Source organism: Prionailurus bengalensis, chromosome D4 (genome assembly GCF_016509475.1).
Source record: "Prionailurus bengalensis isolate Pbe53 chromosome D4, Fcat_Pben_1.1_paternal_pri, whole genome shotgun sequence".
Taxonomy (NCBI): Eukaryota; Metazoa; Chordata; class Mammalia; order Carnivora; family Felidae; genus Prionailurus; species Prionailurus bengalensis.
The window spans coordinates 79,917,580-79,944,303 of NC_057359.1; the positions used below are offsets into that span (position 1 = coordinate 79,917,580).

Here is a 26,724-nt window from a genome sequence, read left to right on the forward strand (position 1 = left end):
GCAGCGGGAACAGAACGTGTTCAGTATCCGTGAGCCAGATGAGGAACGTGTGTCAGACGAGGCACTGGCAGGGAGAACGCCGGAGCAGCTACGTCGTCGCGAACACTCTTCACAGAGCTCGCGATCTTAGCCCCTGACCTAGGAGTCAGCCTTGACATCCCCCTCCCCATCCGTGACCCAGCCTTGTTGATTTTGCTCACCAGACACCTCTGCAGGCCGCCCACCCCTCGCCATCGCTAGCCTCTCACCTGAACTACCGGACGAGCCTCCTGACTGGTCTCCCTGCCTCCCCGCCCCACGCTCCGTCTACGAAGCGCCTTCCTCTCCAAATCCAGTGACCTCCACAAATCTAAATCTGATTGTGTCAGCTGCTCAAACCTGTGACTTCTTCCCGTTTATCTGGGATAATCTCTGCTGTGGCTTCAAGACCCTGCAGGACAAGACACAGACCTCCCCAGACTTCCCATATTCCCTCGGACTGCACGTGCACCAGCTAATTCCTACTTGCTCCTCAGACCTCACCTAAGTGTTCCCCCCTCAGGGCCCCTTCCCTGCAATACCTCTCTATTGACAGACCTGTTCCTACCCTGTCAACACTCCCCGCTGCCTCTGTCTTCCTCACGGCTCTTTTCCCACTTGGTATTTATCCGCTTACCATCCCGAGTATTTTATCACCATCGCCCCTTCTAGAATGCAAGCCTGTCTGGATCACCACTGCATCCCGGGGAGCCTAGCCCAGTGCAGCACAGAACAGCTGCTTAATAAATCTTTTCTGGATAAAGTAATAAAACTAGCCAGACCAGGGGAGCCTGGGTGGCTCAGTCAGTTAAGCGTCCGACTTCGGCTTAGGTCATGATCTCGCGGTCCGTGAGTTCGAGCCCCGCGTCGGGCTCTGCGCTGACAGCTCAGAGCCTGGAGCCTGTTTCGGATTCTGTGTCTCCCTCTTTCTCTGACCCTCCCCCATTCATGCTCTGTCTCTCTCTGTCTCAAAAAATAAACGTTAAAAAAAAAAAAAAAACTAGTCAGACCAAAAAGGTCTGCGTGGGCAGCTTGGGGAATCTACGCCCACAAATGCGTGCACGAGCCCTGAAAACATTCAGCCCCGTGTGTGGTATGGAGGAGCGCACACCGCCTTTGTGAGTTCGGGTTTCCGCGTGTACTCGCCCGCTAACGGCAAGTCCTAGCCAAGACCTGCAGCAGGCAGGGCGCTGAGCACGAAACAGACCAAATTCAAATTCTACTACTGACCTCCAGACTTGGTAAAGTTGACTTGACTTCGTGCCAGAGAATGATGTGCTTCAAAAAAACCAAAAACCAAAAAACAAAAACAAACAAAAAATGTGCAACAGCAGCCAACAAAAACAAAAACTTATCAGTCGAGTTTTCTCGTTCATTCCTTCATTCATTCACTCACTCGTTCAGAAAACACCAAACGTACAAGATCGGCAATAAGCGAGGGAGGTCTGGGCCGGGGAGCCCCTAGTCTCCTCGAAGCCAGCAGCAGCCCAACTTCCAGCTGCTGGCCGCGTGACAATGAAAGGAATGATATGGCCCGGCCCAGAGCGGTGCAGCTGTGCCCTAAGCCAAAGAGTCCGTGCTCCTGGCCCACTGGATCCAGCAGGAGCTCGGCTACCAAGACAAATGGTGTGCCTCCACCCAAGCCTTCAGCCAGACCCTTGGGGGAAGGTGGGCCAGCCCCCGGCAAGCCTCATTCCACTCTCACCAAGCAAAACTGTGTACCTCGGTGCCCCAACAGACCCACAAACGCCCTCTTGTCGCCGTGCCCCCATTATACTCTGTCTACAAGCGTGCTACAAGGCTGAAGTGGGGGGACGTCTCTTTTCAAATCCTCGCTACGCGGCACAACTACATAATAAATGTTTACGAATGAATGAATAACCAATCGAGTCATCGACTGTATTCCCTGAATATTTAACTATTTGATTAATTAAAATAATACTTCTCAAACGTGTTTTAAGCAGAGCACCTCTTTTAAACAAAATATTGTAAGAGACCCTAGTGCATTAAACAGATACAAAAACAAGTTCCTCTGGTTAAAGCCCTACCCTCTGCGTCCCAGCCTCACTCACCAGAGTCCCTCAGGATTCCTGCAAGCCCCTAGGGCCTTTACCGCAATGAAAATGAATGAGCTGCTGATAGAATTAAGGACATGGGTGGATCCCACAAACGCGCTGCTGAGGAAAGAGGCCAGACACAAAGGGGGGCGTGTACGGTACGGGACTCCATTCCTATCAAGTTCAAAAGTGGGCAGAACTAAACACCGATGCCATCAGTGTTCCACACAGTGGTTATCTTGGTGGAGAAGGGGACTTCTGGGGGGTGGGTGAGGTTCCGGTTTTCGATCCGGATGGTGGCCCCACAGGTGTGTTTTTAGTGCAGATTCGCCATCTGCACACTTAAGATCACGTCGTTTTCCCTGTTAAGTATATTACACTTCAAAAGTTTGTTGAAAAGTAATTCAACAAAAACGGACACCTCCTTGGGGTCCTCAGGGCCCAGTGGGAAAACAACTGGCTCAGAAAACACAAGGCTGTGTTCTATGGACCCAGCCAGCCTCCACCCCCCGGAACCCCGGGCACCCTGCAAGCTTGTGACAGGGTGACAGGTACTCACGAGGCTTTGATGAGAAGCTGCTCCCTCTCCTGGAGCTCCCGCTTCAGACTCTCCACTTCCACCTTCAGTTCGATGTTCTTCCAGTCAAGATTAGGAAAGAAAAGAAACAACGTGAAATACGGGACCCCAGAACGTGCGCGGTGGGGAAACAGCTTTCCGCACAGACTAACTTACAGGACGCTTATAATAGGCAGATGCTAGATTCAAAACCTCATTAGCCTCAGGGCACAGGGAGAAGGGAATTATTAAACACTGGTGGTCTCAAAAGGAAACCCTGGATTCCTCAAGACTTGGAACAATTATGTAAATTTTCCAAGCTTCTAACAGCCAGAGCACTCAAACACTGAGGCATAAATGTCATACAAGTGAGGCTGATTTAAAAATGGTTTGCCCTCCGCCAGGCAAATTTACAAGCAATTCTGCAGTTTGCTTTTCCCATTCCAAGGCAATTACTTCTGCTTGTTTACAATCATGCATGTGGTGGCTGTAGCAGTGGGAACGTGTTACAGCCTCAAAATAAATAAATAAGTAAGTAAATAAAACACGTGGATGGATAAGTGGGAGGCCACACCACTGCCTGTCTCGTTTCAGCGTAAGATTTCGGGGCACTTACAAAAAAGCCACAACCGCGTGGGGCAAGCTGTCTATGAGGGCCACCACGGCGTTCTCCAACCACACGTCCTCCTCTTAACTGACTGCAGCGAAGGGAGTCACACATGGCCTCGGGCTTCTAACTCACGTGACAACCCAAAGACAGAAGCTCTGGTAAAGACACCGCAGTGTGAGACACTGGGGCAGTGGCGGGCTTCTCAAACCTGTCCACGAATGTATCCCAGGTGGAACAGCAGATGAACTCCCGCAAGTAGAGCCTGAGGTCTGAGTGCGTAGCTGGTGGAGGATTGCTATAAATCCAAGATTTCTCCGAAATCTTGCTCCTGTTTTGTTTTAATAATTCATGCCAATTTCACATCCATAATCCATGTGGGTTATTTTAAATAAAAGTCACATTTCCGGTAAAATTTATAATCTCAGGGGACACGCCTCCTACCTTCCTGCCAAGCAGCCCTGGGGGAATGAGGACCCGAGACTGAGAAGTCAGCCAGAATGGAAATCAACCCGCTAACCTGGGCTGGTCGCAGACATATACCGATCACCTGCGACTGGACAGGCATGGGGCTAAGTGCTGAGGACAGTGTGGTAAACAAGGCAGACACGGGCCCTGCCTGCACACTAGCATCAACTATGAAACTGGAAGTGCAAGCCTGTAGTCGTCCTCAGAAGCACAAGTCCAGGAGGTGAGAGAGCAAAGTTTCTTCTCTCGGGCCACTCGAGCGCCAGTGAAACACACAAGCCCTACCTGACATAGGGGATTTCAGGAGCAAATGAGCTCACAAATGAGAAGAGCCTAGCAGACGGGGCTCCCAGTGCGTTATCTCCTTCCCGGTCAACAACAGGCACTAAAGAAGTCATCTACGAGACCAAACTTTGTTAGGAGAAGCTGATCTTGGCATAAAGATCACTGCATGACAGTTCACCAGTCTTCAGCTGGTTTTGTGAGGACCCTACAGCAACAGCCTTCAAACAGAGGACACCTTTTCAGCTCTAAGAAGGGCAGAGAGTTTCCATTTAAGAACTGACACCAGATAATCTAAACTGCTTTCTGATGAACTAACTGGCACCCCCGACCTAAAACGATGGAGAGCTAATGTCCACGAGACCAATTTTTCAAGCCCCAATACCTGAAGTTATAAACTTACAATACATGGGAATCAGTCTCCAAACCATAAGTCAAGACACCTTAGAAGCTTAAAATGGAATTTCGTTATAAAAGAGAATGAAGACGCCCTTACACTACTGTTAAGGAAAAGATATCCTTATCCTTATTATTAAAGAAAAATGCAAGGTACAGAGCAGAACGTGCCTGCATTTATGTAAAAAGGAGATTGATACCCACACACACACCTGCTTGTACATACATAAAATTCCTCTGCATAAATAATTAATAATATCGGTTAGATCTGGGGAACCAGGAGACAAGGGTGGATGAAAGTCTCTCTAGTGTATTCCTTTGATGCTTTTTGAATTCTGAGCCATGTACACCTACCTATCCAACAACTTGAAATAAAAGTATAATTAAATCAAGTCATCTAATCAGACAGTGTAAAAAAAAAAAAAAAAAAAGCTAAACAGCAGAATAAAATGAGGCAGGCCTGTATTCAGAATACACCTCTCATAGTAGCTTTGTGACATCCAGCAAGTGACTGATCCTCCCTGAACTTCAGTTTCCTCTTCTGTAAAATGAGGATAATCTCCACTGCACGAGGCTGTCTTGAGAGTTAAAATAAGATGATAAATGTCCAAATGCCCAAGACCGTGGCTGACAAAGAGCAAGCAATTAACACGCTTTGGCTCCCTATCACCCTAGAAGTGTATAACCACACTTACACAGAAAATGTTTTAGGCTATTGGTTTTTCCTTCAAACTACGATTGCATCATCACTCCCTTCCAGAAAAGGTGACATCCTCATTGCCTTTCCACCCCCACACTGAAGGGGAAAAAAAAAAAAAAAAAAAAAAAAAAAAAACTGCCTTAAGGGACAAGAGAGCTTTTCAATTCTTGAAAAGGCTCAGAAGTTCAGTACAATCCTTCTTCAAGACAAGACAAGCCCATTTAAGTCCCATCTGCTGAAACTCAAGGAGAGTCCTTTTTCCCCCTTCAAAAGTTTCCAGTGGCGCAAACTTCAGAAGAGAAAAGACGGAGACATTCCCCGGGCCAGGGGCTAATCTGCTGGAGAAAGCCAAAAAATGGGCACTGAAATATTGTTTGTACTTATGTCTTTTCAGGAAAGCCAAGTTCTGTTTTCAACTTTCAGCACCAAGGTCTGTTTTCAGGCAGAGGCCCCCAGGTCAAGACTTCAGATGGGAACAGACGCTTTTCTGACCGTCACAAGCAAGCACGCAAGGAATACAGAGGAGCCAGGGCACAGACAGCTGACGGTCCTCACTGCGGGCTGCCAAGGGAAGCCTCTGTCAGACAGCGAGGATCATCGCCAAGCACTGACTGTGTGCTAGGGCTTTTCCTCTGCCATTCCGTTTTAATCCACACAAATAACCCTGTGGCAGAGGGACTATCACTTAACTCCGAAAGCAAGCCCAGGGAGCTGAAGGGCCTTGCCTACAGCTACACGAGTTAGTGGGTAACAGCAGGCCGCAATTCCAAAGACACTCCACCATTTCACCACCTTTGTCTCAATCGTGAATAATTAGGATATAGAAAGAGTAAATCAGAATTAGGATTTGAAAAAGAGAGACAGAATCCCTTAAAATTAATCTTGCAACTCTTTGCTTACGATTAAGGTCATCCTATTGTTTTATGCTCCCCGTAATCCATTCAGATTAAATGAAAGCAGCTCTGTCTGTTCAGGCTAACTCGGAGAACAAATATTAATCAAATTTCTGCTGGGAATGACTCTGAGAAAAAAACCAGGTGTGGCCGTGGGAAGTGGGACCTCACAGTTTTATAGACGTGTTCGGTGGGGCCATCAAATTCCTGTTGCATTCTTTCCTCCAGGAAATAGATGCGGAGCTTTAAATTAAAGTTTTCTTTCTTCAATTCAGTGATTTGCTGGAAAATAAGCACAGAAGGGTTATCAAAAGTAAGGTCTGAAGGACGGTACCTGCATTAATCCCTGTAGCTCCTAAGGCTACGAATGGACTGAAATGTTAAATACTAGAGAAAACTTACCTTTGCTGCAATTGTACCAACCCAGAATTAAGTGGTTCTCGCTAGTCGAATTTAAGACAATCTGAGCACTTGAATGAATAATGACTGAAGAAAAGACTTCGTGACTCCACACTGCTGATAAGTAAGTAAAGAAAGGAAGGAAGAAAGGAAAAGAAAGAAAACAAAAGGAAAGGAAAGGCAAATGTCTTCTTCACAAATGAAATCCAGTTAGTAAATGCAGAGGAATAAAAGAGAAAATTACCATTATAAAAAAAATAAATTAAAAAAAATAAAATATAAAAAATAACAATGGGGTGCCTGGGTGGCTCAGTCGGTTAAGCGTTCAACTCCTGATCTCAGCTCAGGTCATGATCTTAGAATCTGAGTTCAAGCTCCGCATTGGGCTGCCGGCACAGAGCCTGCTTGGGATTCTGTCTCTCCTTCTCTCTGCCCCTTCCCCACTTGCACTTTCTCTTTCTCCCAGAATAAATAAATAAACTATAAAAAAAATAATAAAAATAAAAACAAGTTTAAAAAAAGGAAATCACCATTATCCAACCATTACAGTAATAACTGATTCAGGTAAGAATCATCAATGCTAGGGGCGCCTGGGTGGCTCAGTCGGCTAGGTCTCCAACTTCGACCCAGGTCATGATCTTGAGGTCTGGGAGTTCGAGCCCCGCGTTGGGCTCTGTGCTGACAGCTCAGAGCCTGGAGCCTGCTTCGGATTCTGGGTCTCCCTCTCTCTCTGCCCCTCCCCCACTCACACTCTGTCTCTCCGTCTCTCTCTCTCTCTCAAAAATACACCTTAAAGAAAAAAGGAATCATCAATGTTAAAAGCATTTGATAAAAGATCACTGGAGAACATGACATTCACCCAGTTATTACCCCACAGATGGCTTATTAGTTACTAAAGGAAAAGGTCCATTACAATTTAGGAATCCAGTAGACACCACCTAAATCAAGATAATATATTAAATGTCACCAGTGATGGGGCAAAGTGACAGTGTCTCCTGAAACAAAGCACTGAAAGCAAGTGACTTCATTTTAAATGTTCCTGCCCACAACCTTTAGCCTGCACCTAATGAAGCAGTCCATCTGACGAATCCAAATATAAGGACGTTTGCAGAACAGCAGGCCTGAACCCTTCAAAAGTCTTAATGACAATCTTAAGGTAAAAGTAGTTGGGGAACTCTTCTAAATAAATGGAAGTGATGGAGGCATGATTACTAAGTGCAATGAAATCATATAGTAAATCTTGAATTTAAAAAAAAAAAGAAAGAAAAGAAAAAAGCTCCATGAGGATAAGTGGGGAATCTGAATAACAACTTTGTATTAGGTAATAGTGTTATAATTTTGTAAAATGTCCTAAGAGAGATACATCCTCAAGTACATAGGGATGCTGTCATGATGTCTGCAACTGACTCTCTAATGAGTGGGGAGAGACAGAAAGAAAGAATAAAGCAAACGTAGCAAAATACTAACTGATGAATCTAGATGCAGTATATATGATTGGTTGTTGTGTTTTTAAAAAAATTTTTTTTTTTTTTAGTGTTTATTATTTTTAAGAGAGAAAGAGACAGAGAGCTAGCAGGGGAGGGGCAGAGAGGAGGGAGACACAGAATCCGAAGCAGGCTCCAGGCTCTGAGCTGTCAGCACAGAACCTGACGCAGGGCTTGAACCCACAGACAGCGAGACCACGACCTGAGCCAGTCGGCCGCTTAACCAACTGAGCCACCCAGGCACCCCTTAAAATTTTGTTTTGATGTTTATTTATTTCTGAGAGAGAGAGCACAAGCAGGGGAGGGGCAGAGAGAGAGGGAGACACAGAATCCGAAGCAGGCCCCAGGCTCTGAGCTGGCAGCACAGAGTCCGATGCGAAACTCGGACCCAAGAACTGGAAGATCATGACCGGAGCTGAAGTCAGATGCTTAACTGACTGAGCCACCCAGGCGCCCCAGTTGTTGTGCTATTTTGCAACTTTCTACAGGTTCACTTTGCTTGTTCATGGATATGCTCATGGATATCCTGGGTCATAAAACAAACCTTAACAAATTTACAGAACTGAAAATCAAACCATGTTCTCTGACCATAATAAACTTAAGGTAGAAATCAGTAACTGAAAGAAATTGGAAAATACCCAAATACTTAGAAATTAACACATTTCTAAACAATCCATGGGGCAGAGAGGAAGTCTCAAGGGAAATCAGAAGATATTTTGAATTATCTTTTGAAATGCAATATATTTTGAAATACAAGTATATCAAAATTTGTAGGGTACAGTTAAAGTAGTGATTGGGGAAAATTTATACTATTTAAAATGTGTTAGAAAACAAGAAATGTCTCAAATCAACAATCTAAGCTTCCACCTTAAGAAACCATAATAAGAACAAAATAAACCTGCACAAGCAACATGACAGATATAATAAACATAAGAACAGAAAACAATAAAATGGAAAGCCGGAAAACAGAAAAAAAATCATTTAAAAAGATGGTTCTTTCAAATGATTGATGAAGACTGGCAAAGATAAAAAGAGAAAAGAAAAAGACATAAATTACCAATATCAAAAAATGAAAGAGAGGTCATCACAACAGATCCCATAGCAATTAAAGGGATAGTAAGAGAACAATGCATATAACTCTACGCATATAAATTGAACAACTCAGATGAAATAATACATTTCCAAGAAAAGTACAAATTATCAAAATCCACCAAAGAAAAACAGATATACAGAATAGTCTTGTATCTATCTATTTTAAAAACTGAATTTGTAATTCAAACCCCTCCAGAAAAGAAAACTCCAAAACAAAATTATTTCAGTCGCAATTTCTACCAAATATTGGAAGAAGGAATAATGCCACTTCTATACAATATCTTCCAGAAATCAGAAGGTGAGGGAACTTTGCCACTTCATTTTACAGAGGGCAATGTTACCCTGATACCAAAACCAGACAAAAACATTACAAGAAAACTATGACTGAGAAAACTAGATTAAGTCACCCATGAACATAAATGGAAAATCCTCAACTAAATTTTAGCAAACTGAAAAAACAGATTAATACTTCATGAGTGGGACTTATCCCAGGAATGTAAAGCTAATTCTAATTCAACATTCAAAAATCAATCCATGCAATCCACCAGACCAAAAAACTAAGAACAAAAAAAATATATGATATCAGTAGCTGCAGAAAAACATCTGACAAAACCGAACAGCCACTCAAGATAAATACTTGGCAAACCAGGAATTAAAGGAAACTTCCTTTATGCTACAGGGTATTTACAAAAAACTAATACATTTATAAATATATATATATATTTATAAATTTATAAATATATATATTTATATTTGTATTTATATTTACATATTTAATTAAAGATGAAAAACAATGCTATTCCCCTAACACTAAGAAAAAGGAAAAGGTGGGGCGCCTGGGTGGCTCAGTCGGTTGAGCATCCGACTTTGGCTCAGGTCATGATCTCGCGGTCTGTGAGTTCGAGCCCCGCGTCGGGCTCTGTGCTGACAGCTCAGAGCCTGGAGCCTGTTTCAGATTCTGTGTCTCCCTCTCTCTAACCCTCCCCTGTTCATGCTCTGTCTCTCTCTGTCTCAAAAATAAATAAACGTTAAAAAAAAAAAAATTTTTTTTAAAGAAAAAAAAGGAAAAGGATATCCACTCTCACAATTTCTATTTAACATTGCATCTGAAGTCCTAGCCAGTGTAATAAGGTTAAGGGAAAAAATAAAAGGCATTCAATTTGGAAAGGAAGAGCTAAAATCATCCTTATCGGAAGATAGTATGATCATTTATGTAGAAAATCCCAAGGAATCTACAAAAAAGATCCCAGAATTCATAAGTGAGTTTAGCAAAGTCAAAATGCAAACATCAAGCGTTATTTCAATACACTAACAACAAATAACTGGAAACTGAAACTTTTTTAAATACCATTTTCCAATACCTCCAAAACACTTAAATTCATAAAAATAAGTCTAATAAACCATGAAGTATGCTTAACACCACAAAATGCTGAAGAAATCAAGAACTTAAATAAGTGAAGAAGCTTACCAAATTCATGAGCTGGAAGACAATATAATAAAGATGTCAATTCTCTCCAAACTGACCTATAGATTTAACACAATCCCAATCAAAATCCCCACAGGATTTGTTATAGTTAGAAACAAGCTGATTATAAAATTTACATGGAACAGTAAAAGAGCTAGATGGGTGAAAACAATTTTGAAAAAGAATCCAAAGAAACAGACTATACAAACAGACCCACACAATTACAGCCAATTAGTTTTTTTTAACATTTATTTATTTATTTTTGAGGGGGTGGGGGAGAGAGAGAGAACGAGAGAATGGGGAAGGGGCAGAGAAAAAGAGAGAGACAGAATCTCAAGCAGACTCTGCGCTGTCGGCACAGAGCCCTATGCGGGGCTCAAACCCATGAACCGTGAGATCATGACCTGAGCCAAAATCAGGGGTCGGACGCTCAACTGGCTGAGCCACCCAGGTGCCCCCAGCTAATTAGTGTTTGACAAAGCAACCGCTAACCTTAAAAATAAAACTGCCATTTATTCTACCAGCAAAAGATGAGTTCATTCAGGAATAGCAGAGATGGCAATCCAGGACAAGCAAGCTGCTGCAGACCCACAGGCAAACCCAGAGAATAAAGGCGAGAAGTGCTCTTTTACAGAGAAAAGGGCGGGGGGGGGGGGGGGGGGGGGGGGGGGGGGGGGGGGGGGGGGGGGGGGGGGGGGGACGGGATGGGCTGTTGTAAACTAAAAGTCCACTAGAGTAAACTGGGAGCTGGAAGTATGGTTGATTCTCATTGGATGGCTGGGCTGCTGCGGGGGGTGGGGGAGGGGGGTGAAGGGCTGCGGGTGTAAGAAACCTTTCTTCCTCCTGCTAGGATAGTAAAGTAGTATCTAAGGGCAAGGCAAGGCGCCCTCTCTTCCCGCTGGCTGTGCCACTGACAAGAGACCGGATTGAAAGCTCCCCCTGCTGGCACCCAACTGCATTCTAAGCAAAGTTCTTTTATCAGTTCTCACAGTACAAATACAATTCAATGGAGAAAGGGCAGTTTTTTCATTTTCAACAAATGGCTTTGGAACAACTGGACATCCAGCTACAAAATAATCAACCTCGACCCAACAATTAGACATCTATTTACCAAAAAAATGAACCTCAACCTATCATACTTTAAACAGGAGTTAACTCAAATTAGATCATAGACCTAAATGTATAACATAAAATTATCTAACTTTTAGAATAGACAGAGGGAAATCCTTGAGACCTAGTGCTATACAGTTCTTACCTATAATCCCAAAGGCATGATCCATTTTAAAAAAATTTTTAATCAATAAATTGGGCTTCATCAGAATTTTAAAACATTTGCTTTGAAAAACAGTGTTAAGAGAATGATTAGAAAAGCTACCTACTGGGATTTGTGCAAATCACAAATCCAACGTAGGAACTGTATCCCAAATAACTCCCAAAATGTAACTGTAAGAAAACCACCCAATTAAACAAACAAACAAACAAACTAAAGAACAGGCCAAAGATTTTCAAAGGAACTTCACAAAAGACATACAGACGGCAAATAATCACAAGAAAAGATTTTCCACACCTTCAGCCATTAGGAAAACGGAAATTAAAGCTACAATGAGTTTTAGTACCGATTAGAATGACTAAAAATTTTTTTTGAATTGAGAATACCTAATGCTGATGAGGATGTGAAGCAAATGGAAACCTCATACTCTGCTGATAGGAAGGCAAAATGCCACAACCACTTTGCAAAACCATTTGGCAGTCTCTCTCTCTCTCTCTCTCTCTCACACACACACACACACACACACACACACACACACACACTAGCACTAACACTACCTTTACCATATGACTCAGCAATTCCCATCCTAGGGATTTACCCTAGGGAAATAAAAACCTATGTTCACCCAAAAACCTGTGCACAAATGTTTACTACAGCTTTAATAATAACCACCAAAACCTGGAAAGAACCTAAGTGTTCTTCAAAGGGTGAATAAATAAAATGTACATCCATATGATGGACTAATAATCAATAACTATGATACACACAACAGCATGAATGAATTTCAGACCTTACGGTAAGGGAAAGAAATCAGCCTCAAAAGATTATATTACTGTATGATGCCATTTATAAGACATCTGGAAAAAGCAAAATTATAGGGACTAAGACCAGAGCATTAGCTGCCAGAGGTCTGGGATGAAGAAAGGTCTGACCACAAAGAGACAGCACATAGGAATTTTTTGGCATTATGGAATGTTCTGTATTCTAATTGTGGTGATGGTTACATGAGCCTAGAACTGGATATACACACATATACCAAAAAAAAAAAAATCATTTAATATATATATGTGTATTAATATGTATGTGTGGGGGCTCCTGGGTGGCGCAGTCGGTTAAGCGTCCGACTTCAGCCAGGTCACGATCTCGCGGTCCGTGAGTTCGAGCCCCGCGTCAGGCTCTGGGCTGATGGCTCAGAGCCTGGAGCCTGTTTCCGATTCTGTGTCTCCCTCTCTCTCTGACCCTCCCCCATTCATGCTCTGTCTCTCTCTGTCGCAAAAATAAAATAAAAAACGTTGAAAAAAAAACTTAAAAAAAAAAAATATGTATGTGTGTATATACACACATATATATACTTTATGACAGGCTATAAGGCAGTACACATCTGTCAAAGCTCATCCAACATTAAAATTGGTGAATTTTTTCATGTAACATATCTCAATAAAGCTGTTTTAAAAATTGCTAAAATGAGGGGGCACCTGGGTGGCTCAGTCAGTCGAGCACCTGACTCTTGACCTCAGCTCAGCTCAGGTCATGACCTCAGGATTCCTAGGATCCAGCCCAGCATGGGGCTCTGCTCTGACAACACAGAGCCTACTTACAATTCTCTCTCTCTCCCCTCCCCTGCTCGCTCGCTCGCTCTCTCTCTCTCTCTCTCTCTCAAAATAAATAAATAAACATTTTTTTTAAATAATTAAAATGAAATACAGTAAAATAGTACTGATAATACAGTACTAATGAATGATAATATGATCCCCACTGGGTTTTTTTTCAGCATTTAAAAAAAGTAATTGGTAAGAATACATAATGCTTTTTAACCAACATATTTTTGTAACTGGATAAAAGAAAATGATATGCACACTCTACATCAAACTGTCCTTGGCCCTCTTGTTAGCACTTAAGTTTTCAACTCTGTGGCTAACAAGGACAGCACAAGAAACCACTGGTAAGTTCATTAAAGCCTTGCTTTAAATGTTTTAAGGAAACAGCACATTAAAACGTTCATGCAAACAAAAAGTCTACCCCACCAGATGCTTCCTATAAAGAGGAACCTTGTTCTATTACTCAACTACCAATGAAATATTTATGGAGGTTGCTTAAAATACCCACATTGTACACACTGCTAAAATTCTCAGCAACACTCGAAAGAATATGTATTCTGCGTATAGGTAAAGAAGTTTTTAAAAAATAAGAAAAAGGCAAATAAGCCTTCAGAAGGTGAATGCAAACACCAGACCGGCCCAGGTGAATACAATGAGGTACAGGCACCCTATTTTCCACAACAATGCCAGCCTAGTTCTCCACTTAATACCACTTCCCTCATAAAGTTTTCTCTGGCTACCCCCATCGGGCTGGACTGGAGACCCTTCGAAATGTTTCCATATACCCTCTACTTTCTTTATCATTGCAACTGTCACACTGCATTATACCAGCTGATAACTTGCTTTTTCTAATCAATCCATCTCTAAGAGGTCGGGCACCACACACTTGTGTCTTGTACGTTCCAGCCTGAATCTTAAACAGACAGTTACCAAGTGCCCAACGGCTGCCCAGGTGGCTGGACACATTTAAGAATTTCTTGAAGGCAATGTGATGCAAAGAGAGTCCCACGGTCTTCAGATTCAGATCTAGTACAGATCACCCCATTGTTTTTTTTGTCCATCACTCTTAGAATTAAACTCCCTGCCATGGGCACAGAGAGGTGTACGATCTGGTCCCCGCTCTCCTCGCCAGCCTCGTCCTATTATCACCCTGTCACGCAACGTTCCAGCCCCACCGGCCTCCTTTCTGGCCCTCAAATAAGCCAAGCCCCTGTCTGCCCACACGGCTCTTCCCGCAGGACGTGCCCGGAGCCTCAGCTCCAATGGCACCATCTCGGAGGCCCTTCCTGACTACACAATCTCAAGCGGTCCCCACCACTGTGACTGCCACCTGAGTCACTCCTGAACACAGAACTCTTGGTCTTCTTGCTGGAACTTTTCACAATCTGTACTCCTTTATTTATTATCATGCCAATTACATGAATATAATCCACTTGGGGACAGGGATATTATCCGTTTATGGCTGTTTCCCTTAAGGCTTTCGCACAGTGTCTGGAGCACAGGGGATGCTCAGTCGACCTCTGTTAACGCACACACAAACAAATGAATGAATACAATCCAGACCACCTTACTAGCTGTAGGACCTTAGTCAAGTTCATCCTTCTGTGTGCCTGGATTCCTTTGTACAGATTAAAGGAATACCTATCTCAGAGACCTACTACAGGATTGAAAGAAATTAGAACGTTTGGTACTGTGCCTAGCACAGTACAAGAACGTAAAATATATTAATATTTTTCTCATTTGTATCTCCCCCTTTAAGAGAATCGACCTCAAGAAGAGGAAAAAGAAACAAAAACCTCGAGCTGGAAAAAGTGAAAACAGCTTACCATACACCAGGAATAAATACCCCCGAGATAAAACCCACCACACACGACTTAGAAACCTAACGCTGACAAGCAAGCTGACGCGTGAGCTGTACTTTGCCACGTCCCAGCCCCCGGAGCCGCAGGGCGACTGTGGAACTGCAGTCATCTGAGACGGGAAACGTCCCAACGTGATTATGGGGTGGTGCTTTCCGAAGCTGGAGGGAGGCCCCAGCGCGCAGCAGGACAGATTCTGAAGGAGCTGCTGTCACCCTGCCTGCCTCCCTTGGCCAAAAGCCTTGCCTGGCCTAGAGCTCCATCAGGAAGGGAAGACAGACAAAATCCAACAACGCGGGAAAGAATCAGGGCAACTCCAACCAGGCCCCGCTGAAATCGCAGCAATTCACCTGACTCTGGTGATCGCTTTCAGCAGCTTGCTGGAGCCGGGGCCCCCAAAACTGAGGCTCACCCCAAGGCATCTTTGGACCCGAGGCAGCCGGAGCTAAGAGCAAGGGGGCCATGGGGTCAACAGAAACAGACTGAACTCCCAAGGCCACCAACCTGTGAGCCATGTGACCTTGGAAAAACTATTTAACATCTCTGAGCCACTGTTGGCTCATCTATGAATAAGGATAAAAATCCGTCACCTCACAGGAGTGTCGTGACAACACCATGAGCTAAGGCACCTGGCAAGCGGGAAATGGAGGACAGCCATTTCTCACTCAAACCCTCAACGGACACATCTTTTGGGCCACCGTCAATTCTTTTTATGCTCCTTGAAAGTCCAAAAACTGTTAGACCACTGACCTAGATGTCATAAAAACCATGACCTCTTGCCGCTCCAAGTTCACCTCTGGTCGACAACACCGCACGTGAGGTAATTCTGCCAGCGACAGCTCAACGAGGTGCACAGAATGAGGAGGACACTTTGGAATCAGTTTCTGAGTCCAATACTCTCCCTCGCGCCCTCAAATCATAAAAACGGTTACTAGGCAAACATCTGCTTATTAACAAACAATACTGCAGCAGTAACAGAATTTAGAAACTGAGCCCCAAGCAACACTTGGAATATACCTACATTATGAAACCAACTCCTTTTATATTCCTTCCAGCCTAGCATTACATCCTCAGTATTTTTCACGTTGCTGCAGAACCGCACGTAAGTATCAAGTCAATGACAGCGCTAGGTACCGCTGAACTGATTCACAGTCAGTGATTTAGCCGTCTCTCTGCTGAGCATTTATGGTTTCAGGATGTCCCGTGGAAAGCAGACAGGCTGTACCATCAAAGCCTTCTTCCAGTTTCTCAACACACCAAGCTCACAGGCAAGTCATTTGATCTCTCCAACCTCAGCTTCCTCATCTGTGAAACACCTTCCTCAGGAACTTGTTGCAAGACAAAGAGATAACAAATGTAAAACGTAATTCCCTCGTTCCCAATTTTTCCCAACCGTACACAATGTGGCAACAAACAGCTTCACGCACACGGCATTTTCCACCCACTGGGTTGTTTCCCTAGGACAAATTTCCCCCAAAACAGATTACGAGGCTCAAGAGTAATACTATTTTTATGACCATAAAAATCTCTTTCCAAATGGCCTTCAAAAAGATTGTAAAAATTTACACTGCCCAGCCTGCCATCTGGCCAGGTTGTTGGAGGGCAAAGGTATGAGAACACACAGCCTCCAATGGTAAGCGGGAGGCCAAGGATGAACCAGAAGCACGGGTGAACCCCGGCACTTAACACCGACCAGACATTCCACCGGCCACAAGCCAAACTTGAATCCAAAGGCCCTCGGTGCTGGCCAGCCCCATCCTGAACACAGCCAGCACCACGGAGAGTGGCTGCGGCATGCACTCTGCCAGCTACAGACAGTCCTCAGCCCCTTCCACGGACTCGCATCCACACGGTTCCTGGTCTCCTGCCTTGTTCTAAACGCACCCCTCACGCTGCGTCCCTAGCCTCGGCTTGCCTGGTTGCTGCCTGCTCTCCTGTAAGGCGGGCCCTGCGTGCCCCCACGCCAACTACAAGCTCTGTCCCCCTCCCACTACACGGTCCTGGCATTCCCGATTCAATCCTTATCACAACCCAATGAGACAAAAATTATTTTCCCATTTTACAGACAAGGTAACCAAAATGTACAGATCTAGTTTCTTCTACAAGCTCGTCTGTCTATTTACTTACTCAACAAATACTTATCAAGCGCCCACCATCCTGTCGGGCGCTGAGTACTAGGGATAAAGGAGACGCACGTTGAGCAAGCACACAAATAAAACACCCAAGTACAAATAGTCGAAAGATCCATGGTGGAAAAGGCCGGTGCTGAGTGCCTGCTGTCAGACAAGATAATGGGGGTCTCCAGAGAGCTGGGGAAGGAGTTAGGGGCGGCCTCTCTAACGAGGTCACACTTCAAGCTGAGACACGAAGGTCCTGCCACTCAAGGAGAGGGAGAAAGGATTCTAGGCAGAGGGAGAAGCACGGAGAAGGCCCTGCCCGTGTGGGTTAGTGAGAGCAGGCTGTGTGGCCAGAGCACAGGCTGTGAGGGAAGGAGGCATGTGCTGACCTCAGCAACACGGAAGCAGCCCCTTACACAGGGATGGGTCTCCGCCTGCCTCAGCTGAGACCAGGAACTTTGAACACAAAGGAACAGGGGCCTGGGCACGAGAACACCAGCACCTCGGGCAGGCGGGTATGAGACCAGAGCAGCAGAATTTACCCTAAGGACATAATCACGTAACTGTAAAATGACCTACACGAGGAGACTCATCAAAGCTTTGTAAGAGTGAAAAATTCAAAACAACCTGGAATGTCCCACACTAAGAGATTATGTAAATTACGGTTCAAGCCCTTCCTTTTAATACAAGTCTTTCTGAACTAGTAGTCATGAAATAATGCTGTCCACCAGTATTAAGAGAGGCAGAAAGCTACCCATGCCATGCTCTGTCCGGAAGGTCACAGAAAAAGCCAGAATTAAATTCTTCTATATACAGATAAAGATAGCTACCTGGACTGGATATACTGATCCAGATTCTGGGTCTCCTCCACTCACCGAAAAAATGTTGAGACAGAGAGAGAAAGAGAAAGAGAAATTGACTGCCTGAGTACCCAGAACAGGCCACACTGCACAGCACAGTGCCTTACAAAACGCTGCCTCTGCCAGGCCTCCTCCGGTGGAGGTCCGGGAGCCCCCACTGCGCTGTCACCTGGAAAGGACCAGTAAGACAGGCAGACTTGCCAGCTCCTCCCCCTAAGGCCTGCCCTACAGGTGATTACCACCTCACCTGATGCAGGTATAGACAAAGGATCGGCAATGCAAAGACCCACAAGGAGGCAAGTGGCTTCCACACAGAGGGGACAGCAGAGGACAGCAGGAAAGGCCGCCTGTGTGGAAGACCTGGTTCCCAGGCTGGAAGAGTCAGCGCCCTCTCTGGGCTTCGGAGCGCCCGTGTGTCAAACGAAGGGACAGGATGGTCTCCCCCAGATCCAAGTCTCAGCCTCACTTCTTGACCTCTCCCGACCACAGCCACGTAGCTCCAGCACCACCCCACGGAGCAGCCTTTCAGTGACAGCCTGTCGCCAGGCCTCCAGCCCAGGGGGCTTTTGAGAGTACAGCTCTGGTCTTTTCCCTCCCAGATAAGCATCCCCCACCGGCCGTGCTTCGTCTTCAGGACAAAGGTCAACCAAAGCAGGGTAACATACGAGACCCCTGACCCCTGCCTTCTTCAGTGGCCTCACTGCTCTCAGGACCCCCTGACACAGCCTCCTTCCAGCCAACGGGAACTTACAATCCCCTAAACTCCTTGCGCCCAGCACACCTCTCGCTGGGCTTGCCCAGGTCGAGTCCCTGTGCCTGGGATGCTCTCCCAGTCCTCTCACCTTGGCTAATCCCTACTTGTCCCTGATGACCCAGATCGAGGAACACTTCCTCCAGGGAGGCTTCCCTGAATCCCCCCAGCCAGATTCAGAGCCCTCCTCTGTGCCCCACCGTGCTCTGTACTTCCCTCTGTCACTGCACCATTTTCCCATCTATCTCCCCAACCGGCCTGTGAGTCTCATGAGAGGGAAACCTCCCTGGTCTTAATCTACTGCAGACTCCCGAGCCTCAGACCACAGACTGGCACAGAGCATATATCTGAAAATATCTGTTGATGAATGGATGAACTCTGAGCAAACCAGAAGAAGGCCGAGGTCTTGCTAGACCTTAGCTCATAGACCCTGATGTTCGGTTACCCAGCAGCTGAGACTAGCGTAAGAGGAATCATGAACTTCCTTGTAAATCAAAAGTATTCCAGCCCCTCCTTAATATGCATGCTGACTTTAAAATTAGCATTCGACGCCAACAGCATTGCCTACAAGCATCCCACAGAAAGTTCGGACCACCTCTGCGTAGAGCTCATGCGCGTAGTAGCTCAGGCCAAATGAAACATTTCAGCAACTCATAAAGACTTGAAAGGGAGACACTGGGAACACTGTGGTCATTTCAATTTCAACAGCAGAATTTGCTCTTGAAAATGCTACAATAAAAAATATTAATGCCATAAAAACCTAACAGCAGCCGGAGGACCACAGCCATAAAGAAAAAGCATAAATCCTGAAACGTATCGGCATAGAAGACTCCCTCTCGCCTTCCAGAACAACAGCATTTAGGTCATCCAGAACCCATCTGGAGAAGGGACACTTGAATCACACGGCAGAGTAGAAAAACTAATAACGAATTTAACAACAGTGAAGAGGAGGAGGAGCTCTGCGTCGGGCCGAGAGGTGCTCACTTAATCCTGCCAGCAGCCTGAAGAAGCAGAAACTGTCAACACGCCCAGTCTAAAGACAGTGCAGACAGATTACGCGACTGGCCTGAGGTCACTCGTGAGCAGTGAACCTGCAGGCAGCCTGGGTCCAGGGGCCACGGTCTGCCAGGTCACATCCCTGCACCTCAGCTTCTCCTAGGGTTGGACTCAAGTCTAAGATTCCTTCCGGCTCAAAAGGCAGACAATAACATGCAAAACGAAAATTCTAAGATTCTGTTAAGTTTTTCCACCTAGGAATAAAATTCAAAGCCGTGCCCTTCAAAAATTAAATAACTCTGTGTCTTGCGGATCGCCTTCCATATTAAAGTAACATACATGAAGAGCTAAATCTTTCAAGTGCCCAGCTCAGAGCAAGAGCTCAATAAACAGTGGCTATTCTTACTCTGAGGATAAAACAGAAACAGCCATTTAATAGCAGAGCACGTTTTAATTATACACGATGTGGAATAATCAAATCTCATTTGATTGAGGCCCCAGACCCCACAGCATAGATGGAGTTGTACAGTTGAAATGAGAACAACTCAAAGCTCAGAAATTACTTGTTTCCATTAGAGATCTGACAAGTCATTTCTTCAATTGGTCACTGGTGGTTTGCAGATAACTATTAGCAGTAATGAGTATTCTAAATTAAATCCAGAGACAGTACCGCTCTGTTCTGTAAAGACAACTGGGGAGGGAGAGACGTTAACTGTGGAACGTCCTTCTCTCTGCCCTCCGTCTTCTCCCTGATAAATATCTCCTGTGTCTTGCATAGTATGGATTTCATTTGGCTGCAAATGAAGAAGGGTCTAATTCTTCCCATGACAAATGAGAGCGCTGAACAGGTAACTTGTTAAGGAGAATTGGAATTGGGAAAATAACCTTATTTTCCTGTTCCTTGACAACAAACCCCCTCTGTTAACAAATGGAAGACACAATGCGGGAAGACACTAAGCATGGAGGCCAAATCCATCACCACGTAAGGCGTCCTCAGACGCTATACACAACCGCCCTGGGCGCAGGCTGCTCGCGTTTTGTTCCACAGCAACAAAGACGAAGCCTATGAAAAGCAAGGAGGTGGCACAGAGCAGCGGCAGGAATAAAGGTTTTGGAATCCTTAAAAACCTGGATTCAAATCCCAGCCCCACCACTCAAGTATTACGTGACTGTAAGCGAGTCTCTCCTAGGCTTACGACTTATCTGCAAAATGTAAAATACCTCAAAGAGTTATAGCAAGGATTAAGTGGGGACCATCAATAACATGCCTCACGTTACAGGGAAGCCCTTGGCAAACATTAGCGCCTCTCCGCTGGGCAGTATGGTAATATCCTGACGTTCAGGACCCCAGAAATACGTCAAACTCCCCAAAGCTGGAAATTGCTGGTCCTGTCAGAACCCGCATCTGGCCCGGGACAGAAGGGCCGGCTGCACAGGTAGGGAACAGCCGTACGGAGAGCGCCCCCAAGAGGCAGCACCGCCCGCAACTCTGGCGTGATCCAGCTTCGACACCTCGCAAGAAATACAGCTCCCGCCTGGGCCTGCCTGGACCGCGGCAGCAGACGTGATTTGTTAGGGATGATGATCTGGTATCTCCACTTACATTTTCAAAGTCCTTCATGTTCCGTGCTCTGGTGGGAGACACTGTTTCTTCGGACACATTTGGGAGCACTATAAAAAGGTAAAACAGACACAGGAAAATGGCATGGTACGCAAACCACCCAGCATCCCTGTTAGGGAACAGAGCCCAGAAAAGAAAAACACAAAAACATGAACAGCTTCCACAGTACATTCGGCTGGCACTTTCTGTCTATTGTGATTTACTGACTTGAGTCCAGGGAAAGCTCTAAACCATTATATTTCAGGTATTTACAAATTACTTCAAGGAGCCCCAGTGTAACCTGTCGGAGAACGAACCCACAAAACGCACTGGGCACGTGGCCAACCCCAACTGTCCCGATAGGTGCTTCCTCTGTGATCGTCAGGAAGTTATTTCACTGAACGGGATACCACCTTCCCGTGTCAGCAATTAAAGCATGTCTAACTGCCTGGGGTTGGCAAATTTTTTTCTTAAAACGCCAGACAATCAATATTTTAGGCTCTGTAGGCCATAAGCAGAGCCTAAAATCTGTCATAACTGGTCAACTCTTCTGCTGGAGCACAACAGCCACAGACAATTCATAAGTAAGGAAGCTGTGTTCCAAGAAGTGTTTTCAAAAGCAGGCAACAGGTTGAAAACTGCCCCATCCTTGCTTTAGGGCGATTACAGACTTTGCCACCGCCCAAAGCTTTTCACAGCTCCTCTACTCCAACAAACATTCATCGCACACCTACTCTGTGCCAATCACCATCCTAGTGCTGGGGAAACAATGGTGAGAGAGACACTGATCCCGCCTAAAGGCTCTCGATCTAGTAGGCAAGACAGAGATGCAGACAAACTGGTACCATGCTGTAGAAAGTGCCTGGTGCTTTTTAAGTGTTGGGTGAAACGTGCACTGAGTAAATGAATGAATCCATTCTTCCAACAAATATGCATTGAGGGCCTCCTCTCTGCTAGGCACCACTCTAGATGTGGCCACGTCAGGAAACGAAACGAATAGAGCTGACAGTCTCAAGAGAGAAGACAGACAATGAACAAAATGAGAGGGCAATTAGATAGTATGTTAAAAAGAGATAAATGCTATGGAGAAAAATTCAGTGGCAAAGGATTGGAAATATCCAGGGTGGGGTGAGGATTGCTATTTTAAGTAAGGTGGCTAAATCAGGAAGGTCTCGCTGAGAAGGTGTCCTCTGGGCAGACCTGAAGAAAAGGGCAAAGGGAGATACTGAGGTGGGAGGGTGCCCAGTGGATGTAAGAACCAGCCGCAGGGGCCTGGAGGACACTAAACAATGGGACCGCAGGAGAGGATGTAAGGGAGGTGCTGGGGGGCAGGCTGTGCCTGGATTTGTAGGCTCTTCTCGGGACTGGGGAGCCACCAGAGGGCTCCAAGCTACGGAGGAACATGGCTGGACTTGAGTTTCGACAGGTTCCCTCGGGCTGCCTCGCCGAGACCAGACTGAAAGGAGCTTAGAGGGAGACAAGGGTACCGCCAGAGTACTAGAACAATCCAGGCCAGAGATCACGGTGGCTTAGCACAGGTAGTAAGATGATACACAGGGAAGAAGGGGTCTGATTCTGGAGGTTTTTAAAGTCACCAATCAACAGGAATAAATGAAGTAAGTGAAATGTGTAAGTTCCAGAGAGGAAAGAACACCAAAGCGAACCTGGGGAGAGCCAAAGAAGGTGGTGAGCTTTGAGGTGAGTCTTAAAGAGGCAGCAGGCAGATGAAGGCAAAAGGAAGAAGAAACTTCACAGGCAAAGGCCTAGAGGCAGGCATGGCGTTCAGAAACCAGTGGGCACAAGAGGCTCGGAGGTGGAGGTGGGCAGGGGCACACTGTAAAGAACCCTGCGTAGCAGACAAGGGCACACAGATCTGTCTTCCTGGCTCTCAGACACCCCGTGCTCTGCCACCAAGGACTGCGTCCCCATCTAGGTCCTACTCGTTCGTCAAGTCTCAGCTCCAGTATCAATGTCTTAACAAACTCTTGCCTGACCGCCTCCCCCTCATCCTCCCTCCCAGCACCTTTTTTTATATGATTTGTCATGACACTTCTCTGTTGAACTATCTTCTAGGCTTGACTGTGACCACGTTCAAGGTTGGATCCCAGTGCTCAGCCCCGGGCTGGGCACAGAGCGATGTACAAACACTGTGGACCGAAGCAAGGAGCAGGCCCGTCAATTCTCCGCAGGAAGGATAGAGGTTGCTGGATTTTGTGTGTAAGGTAGAAGTTAACAGGTTCTGAAGGAAAACCTGAGGGTGGCCTTTAAGTGTTCTCCAGAAATAAACCTCAGGACACTTACACTGTCTGTTCTAAAAACTTCCTTCTGCACGTCGCCTCGCTTTGGAAAAGAGAAAAAAAAAACAACCCACAAGTCAAAATATCTCTTCAGATATTTTTAAAAAGGCAAATTATTAGCACTTCCCAAAGATACTTATAATAGCATTCGCTTCTTTCAGAAACAAAACTTGGGAAGAATGCTTAGCAAAAGCCGAGCTGCCCAGCAGAGACGCTCCTCGCAACCCAGCTTCCGCACAACAGACTGCTTATTTCCTCGGCACCGTGTCCCGTGGTCTGACCAACTATTTGTCTCCAAAGGGCAGGCTGCTGTCGGAATGCTGGGCCTCGGCCAGCAGATGGAAGCCAGCGGCCTGCCGGGAAGGCCTTGGCACACCGCGCTCAGAGGGCAGTGCTCAGGGCCTGCAGCCACGCGGCAGCAGGGGGAAGCAGGCCCTCCACACCTGACCAGGTCACCACTTCGACACGCAGCCTCCGCGCAGGCGCTCGGCTCGGCAAACACCGGCTGAATCTCTTCGCGTCTGGTGGCGACAAATAAAACTCCCGAAACAGGGCCTGGAGGACATCAGTTCCTCCAGGCCAGTGTTTAAGAGAGGAGGTGAACAGCAACTCAGTAGGTATATAAAATACCGAGCGCCCACGGGGAGCACCTGGCCATGCCAGGGGAGGCCCTGGGCCCCAGAGACATCGAAGCCCAGTCCTAGGCTCAAGGCCACAAGGCCTTCATGGTCTAGTGTCTACTTCCCTCGCTCTTACTCAAGAGACTGACCGGCTTTGTATACTTACCACCATTTCCCAAACCAGCAATGGGGCTGATGCCATCCACGTCGTCTGGTAAGTTGGGAACAAGGCCACTAGGAGAGAGCATGTGCAGGAGGAGATGAGTTAGTGTTTGAACAGACCGTCAGGACTGCCTGGACTGCACGTGACAATCATCAGGCCGCAGCCAATGAGGGACACACAGCTGAGTGACCCGGGAGACGTGAAGCGCAGAGGTTAAGAACTCAGGCTCTGGGGCTCTAACACTTAATAGCTGAGTGACCTTCAGTAAGGATGGTCATTCATCCATTCATTCATTCATTTGTATATCAAGTGTTCTGTGAGCCATTCATGTGCTCGGTGCAGAAGCACTTTGTCAACTATAAACGTGTTTCTGAGTCCCACTGCGTATTTTACATGGGGATACCAACCCTCTACCTGTAAACACTAAATGAGTTAATGTTTATAACACTCAGCACACAATACTCAATAAATGGTTACCTACTGGTTGTGTCATTCTTAGTATTATCGCTATTAATACGCTTTTCACAACCAAAAATAAGCTCCCAAGACGTAGGCACCAATTCAGATGCCTTAAGAATGTCACATAAAAATGCAAAATTCACTGATCCAAGAAATTTTACCGGTTGAATTATAAAAATAGGTTAAGTGAGGATCTGAAGACACTGACAGAAAACTAAGCCATAATAGGAGGCGTGGTTTGACACAAAAGACACTACCCCGGATTCTATTCGAAGCTCTGCCATATACCTCTCCAAGCCTCACTTCCTTCCTCCCTAAAAGGAGAACAGCAGCTACATCGTAAGTAATTGGCAATCAAACAAGACACAAAGTGCTCAGCAAGGTACCTGGCATATTGTGGGCACTCCTTAAATGGGAGCAAAATACTGCTGTCACCATGAAACATACAGTGCTTTGTAATTTACAAAAGATTTACCGTCGTGAGAGCTGCCCGAGAGGCCACACGTTTTCAGAGGGGGGCACCACGGCGTAGATAATTTCAGTGGCCCGGCCAGAGTCACACAGCAACCAAGTCAAGAACCCAAGCCTTTTCTGTCTAACCCCCAATAATGCTTCCCCGTCCCAAGCTATCAACTAGAGACTGAGGGACACTCAGCTTGCCTTCCCAGCAGTGTTCTCTCCATGTTTCTAAATCCAAATCCATCCTGTTCCTAGGACAATTCTGCCTGATCACCAAATTGTGGAGCTGGCAACAGATCTTTGTGGTCAGAACCGAGCAAAAAACTGGAGATCACAAAATTCCAACATCACAGGAATGATTACATAATATGTGTCTGCTGTAAAGATAACTGAGAAAAAACTTCAGTAGAATGTGCCTTCAACTATGAAAAACTAAATACATGTACACTAGGGTCACCTCAAATCCTTCTTGGAAACTAGGTGGGCTATACATCCATTAAAAGACAAAGAAAAATATTAAAAATCCTCATTTGTAGGAAAATGGGAGAGATTTCCTCCATTTTAATTTTCTATAATTCTCCATTCCCTCTAATAAGAATCAGTAGAAGGAGACACTCCATTCTCTAAATTGAATAATAAAAGTTAAAATCAAGTTCGACCCCCACCTTCTTTGCAGATGGTGGCCCAGGGGCCCTAAGTCATACACCAGCTTACCGGTCAAGTTTAGCCTACGTCTGGTCTTACATTCCCAGTCTGGGTTCTCTCCACCACAGCCACTAACTTACCACCACTGGCTGAAATGGCCCATCAGTTACTCAAGCCAAGATCAACCACGGTTGAAAACTACACGGCAGGCAAAGCCAAAGAATTTGGTCTCAGACAAGTTTCCAAGAGGCAAACAATGAAGTCTGAAAAATGACATTTGACATCCCAATTATTAAAAGAAACCGCTATTTAATGCAGAAGTTCCTGCCTGGTTCCTGCCAAATTTCCACTTGGGTTTTACATACCCACTTTTAAAATGCTATGAATCTCTGTCATCTGCAATCTCCAGTCAGTTCTAGCCACCCTCCGGCTTCAAGTAGCTCCCTCTCCCCACTCGGATCATTCACTCTTAGCCTTAGGCCTAGGTTGAAATCAGAACTATGCAAGCGAAAGCAGAGGGCTGAGGTACAATCTTATCATGGTATTGATGGGGGGAGACTAAGGCGCAGAAAGGGGAAGGAACCTCTTTGCTCAAAATCACAAGGGGTTATCA

The 26,724-nt window shown here is 45.6% G+C and overlaps 1 protein-coding gene across 6 annotated transcripts in view; it reads right to left on the bottom strand.

Annotated features, from left to right (window-relative positions):
- CDK5RAP2 (CDK5 regulatory subunit associated protein 2) overlaps positions 1–26,724 on the bottom strand; it is a 172,390-nt gene that overhangs the window by 137,844 nt on the left and 7,822 nt on the right. For all 6 annotated transcript variants that reach the window (XM_043566251.1, XM_043566256.1, XM_043566252.1 and 3 more), the window contains exons 2-5: positions 24,552–24,619; positions 21,472–21,539; positions 6,149–6,259; positions 2,635–2,711 (exon numbers count right to left, since the gene is read on the bottom strand). In XM_043566251.1, coding sequence (XP_043422186.1) covers positions 2,635–2,711; positions 6,149–6,259; positions 21,472–21,539; positions 24,552–24,619 — 324 coding nt within the window. The remainder of the gene's footprint in view (positions 1–2,634; positions 2,712–6,148; positions 6,260–21,471; positions 21,540–24,551; positions 24,620–26,724) is intronic.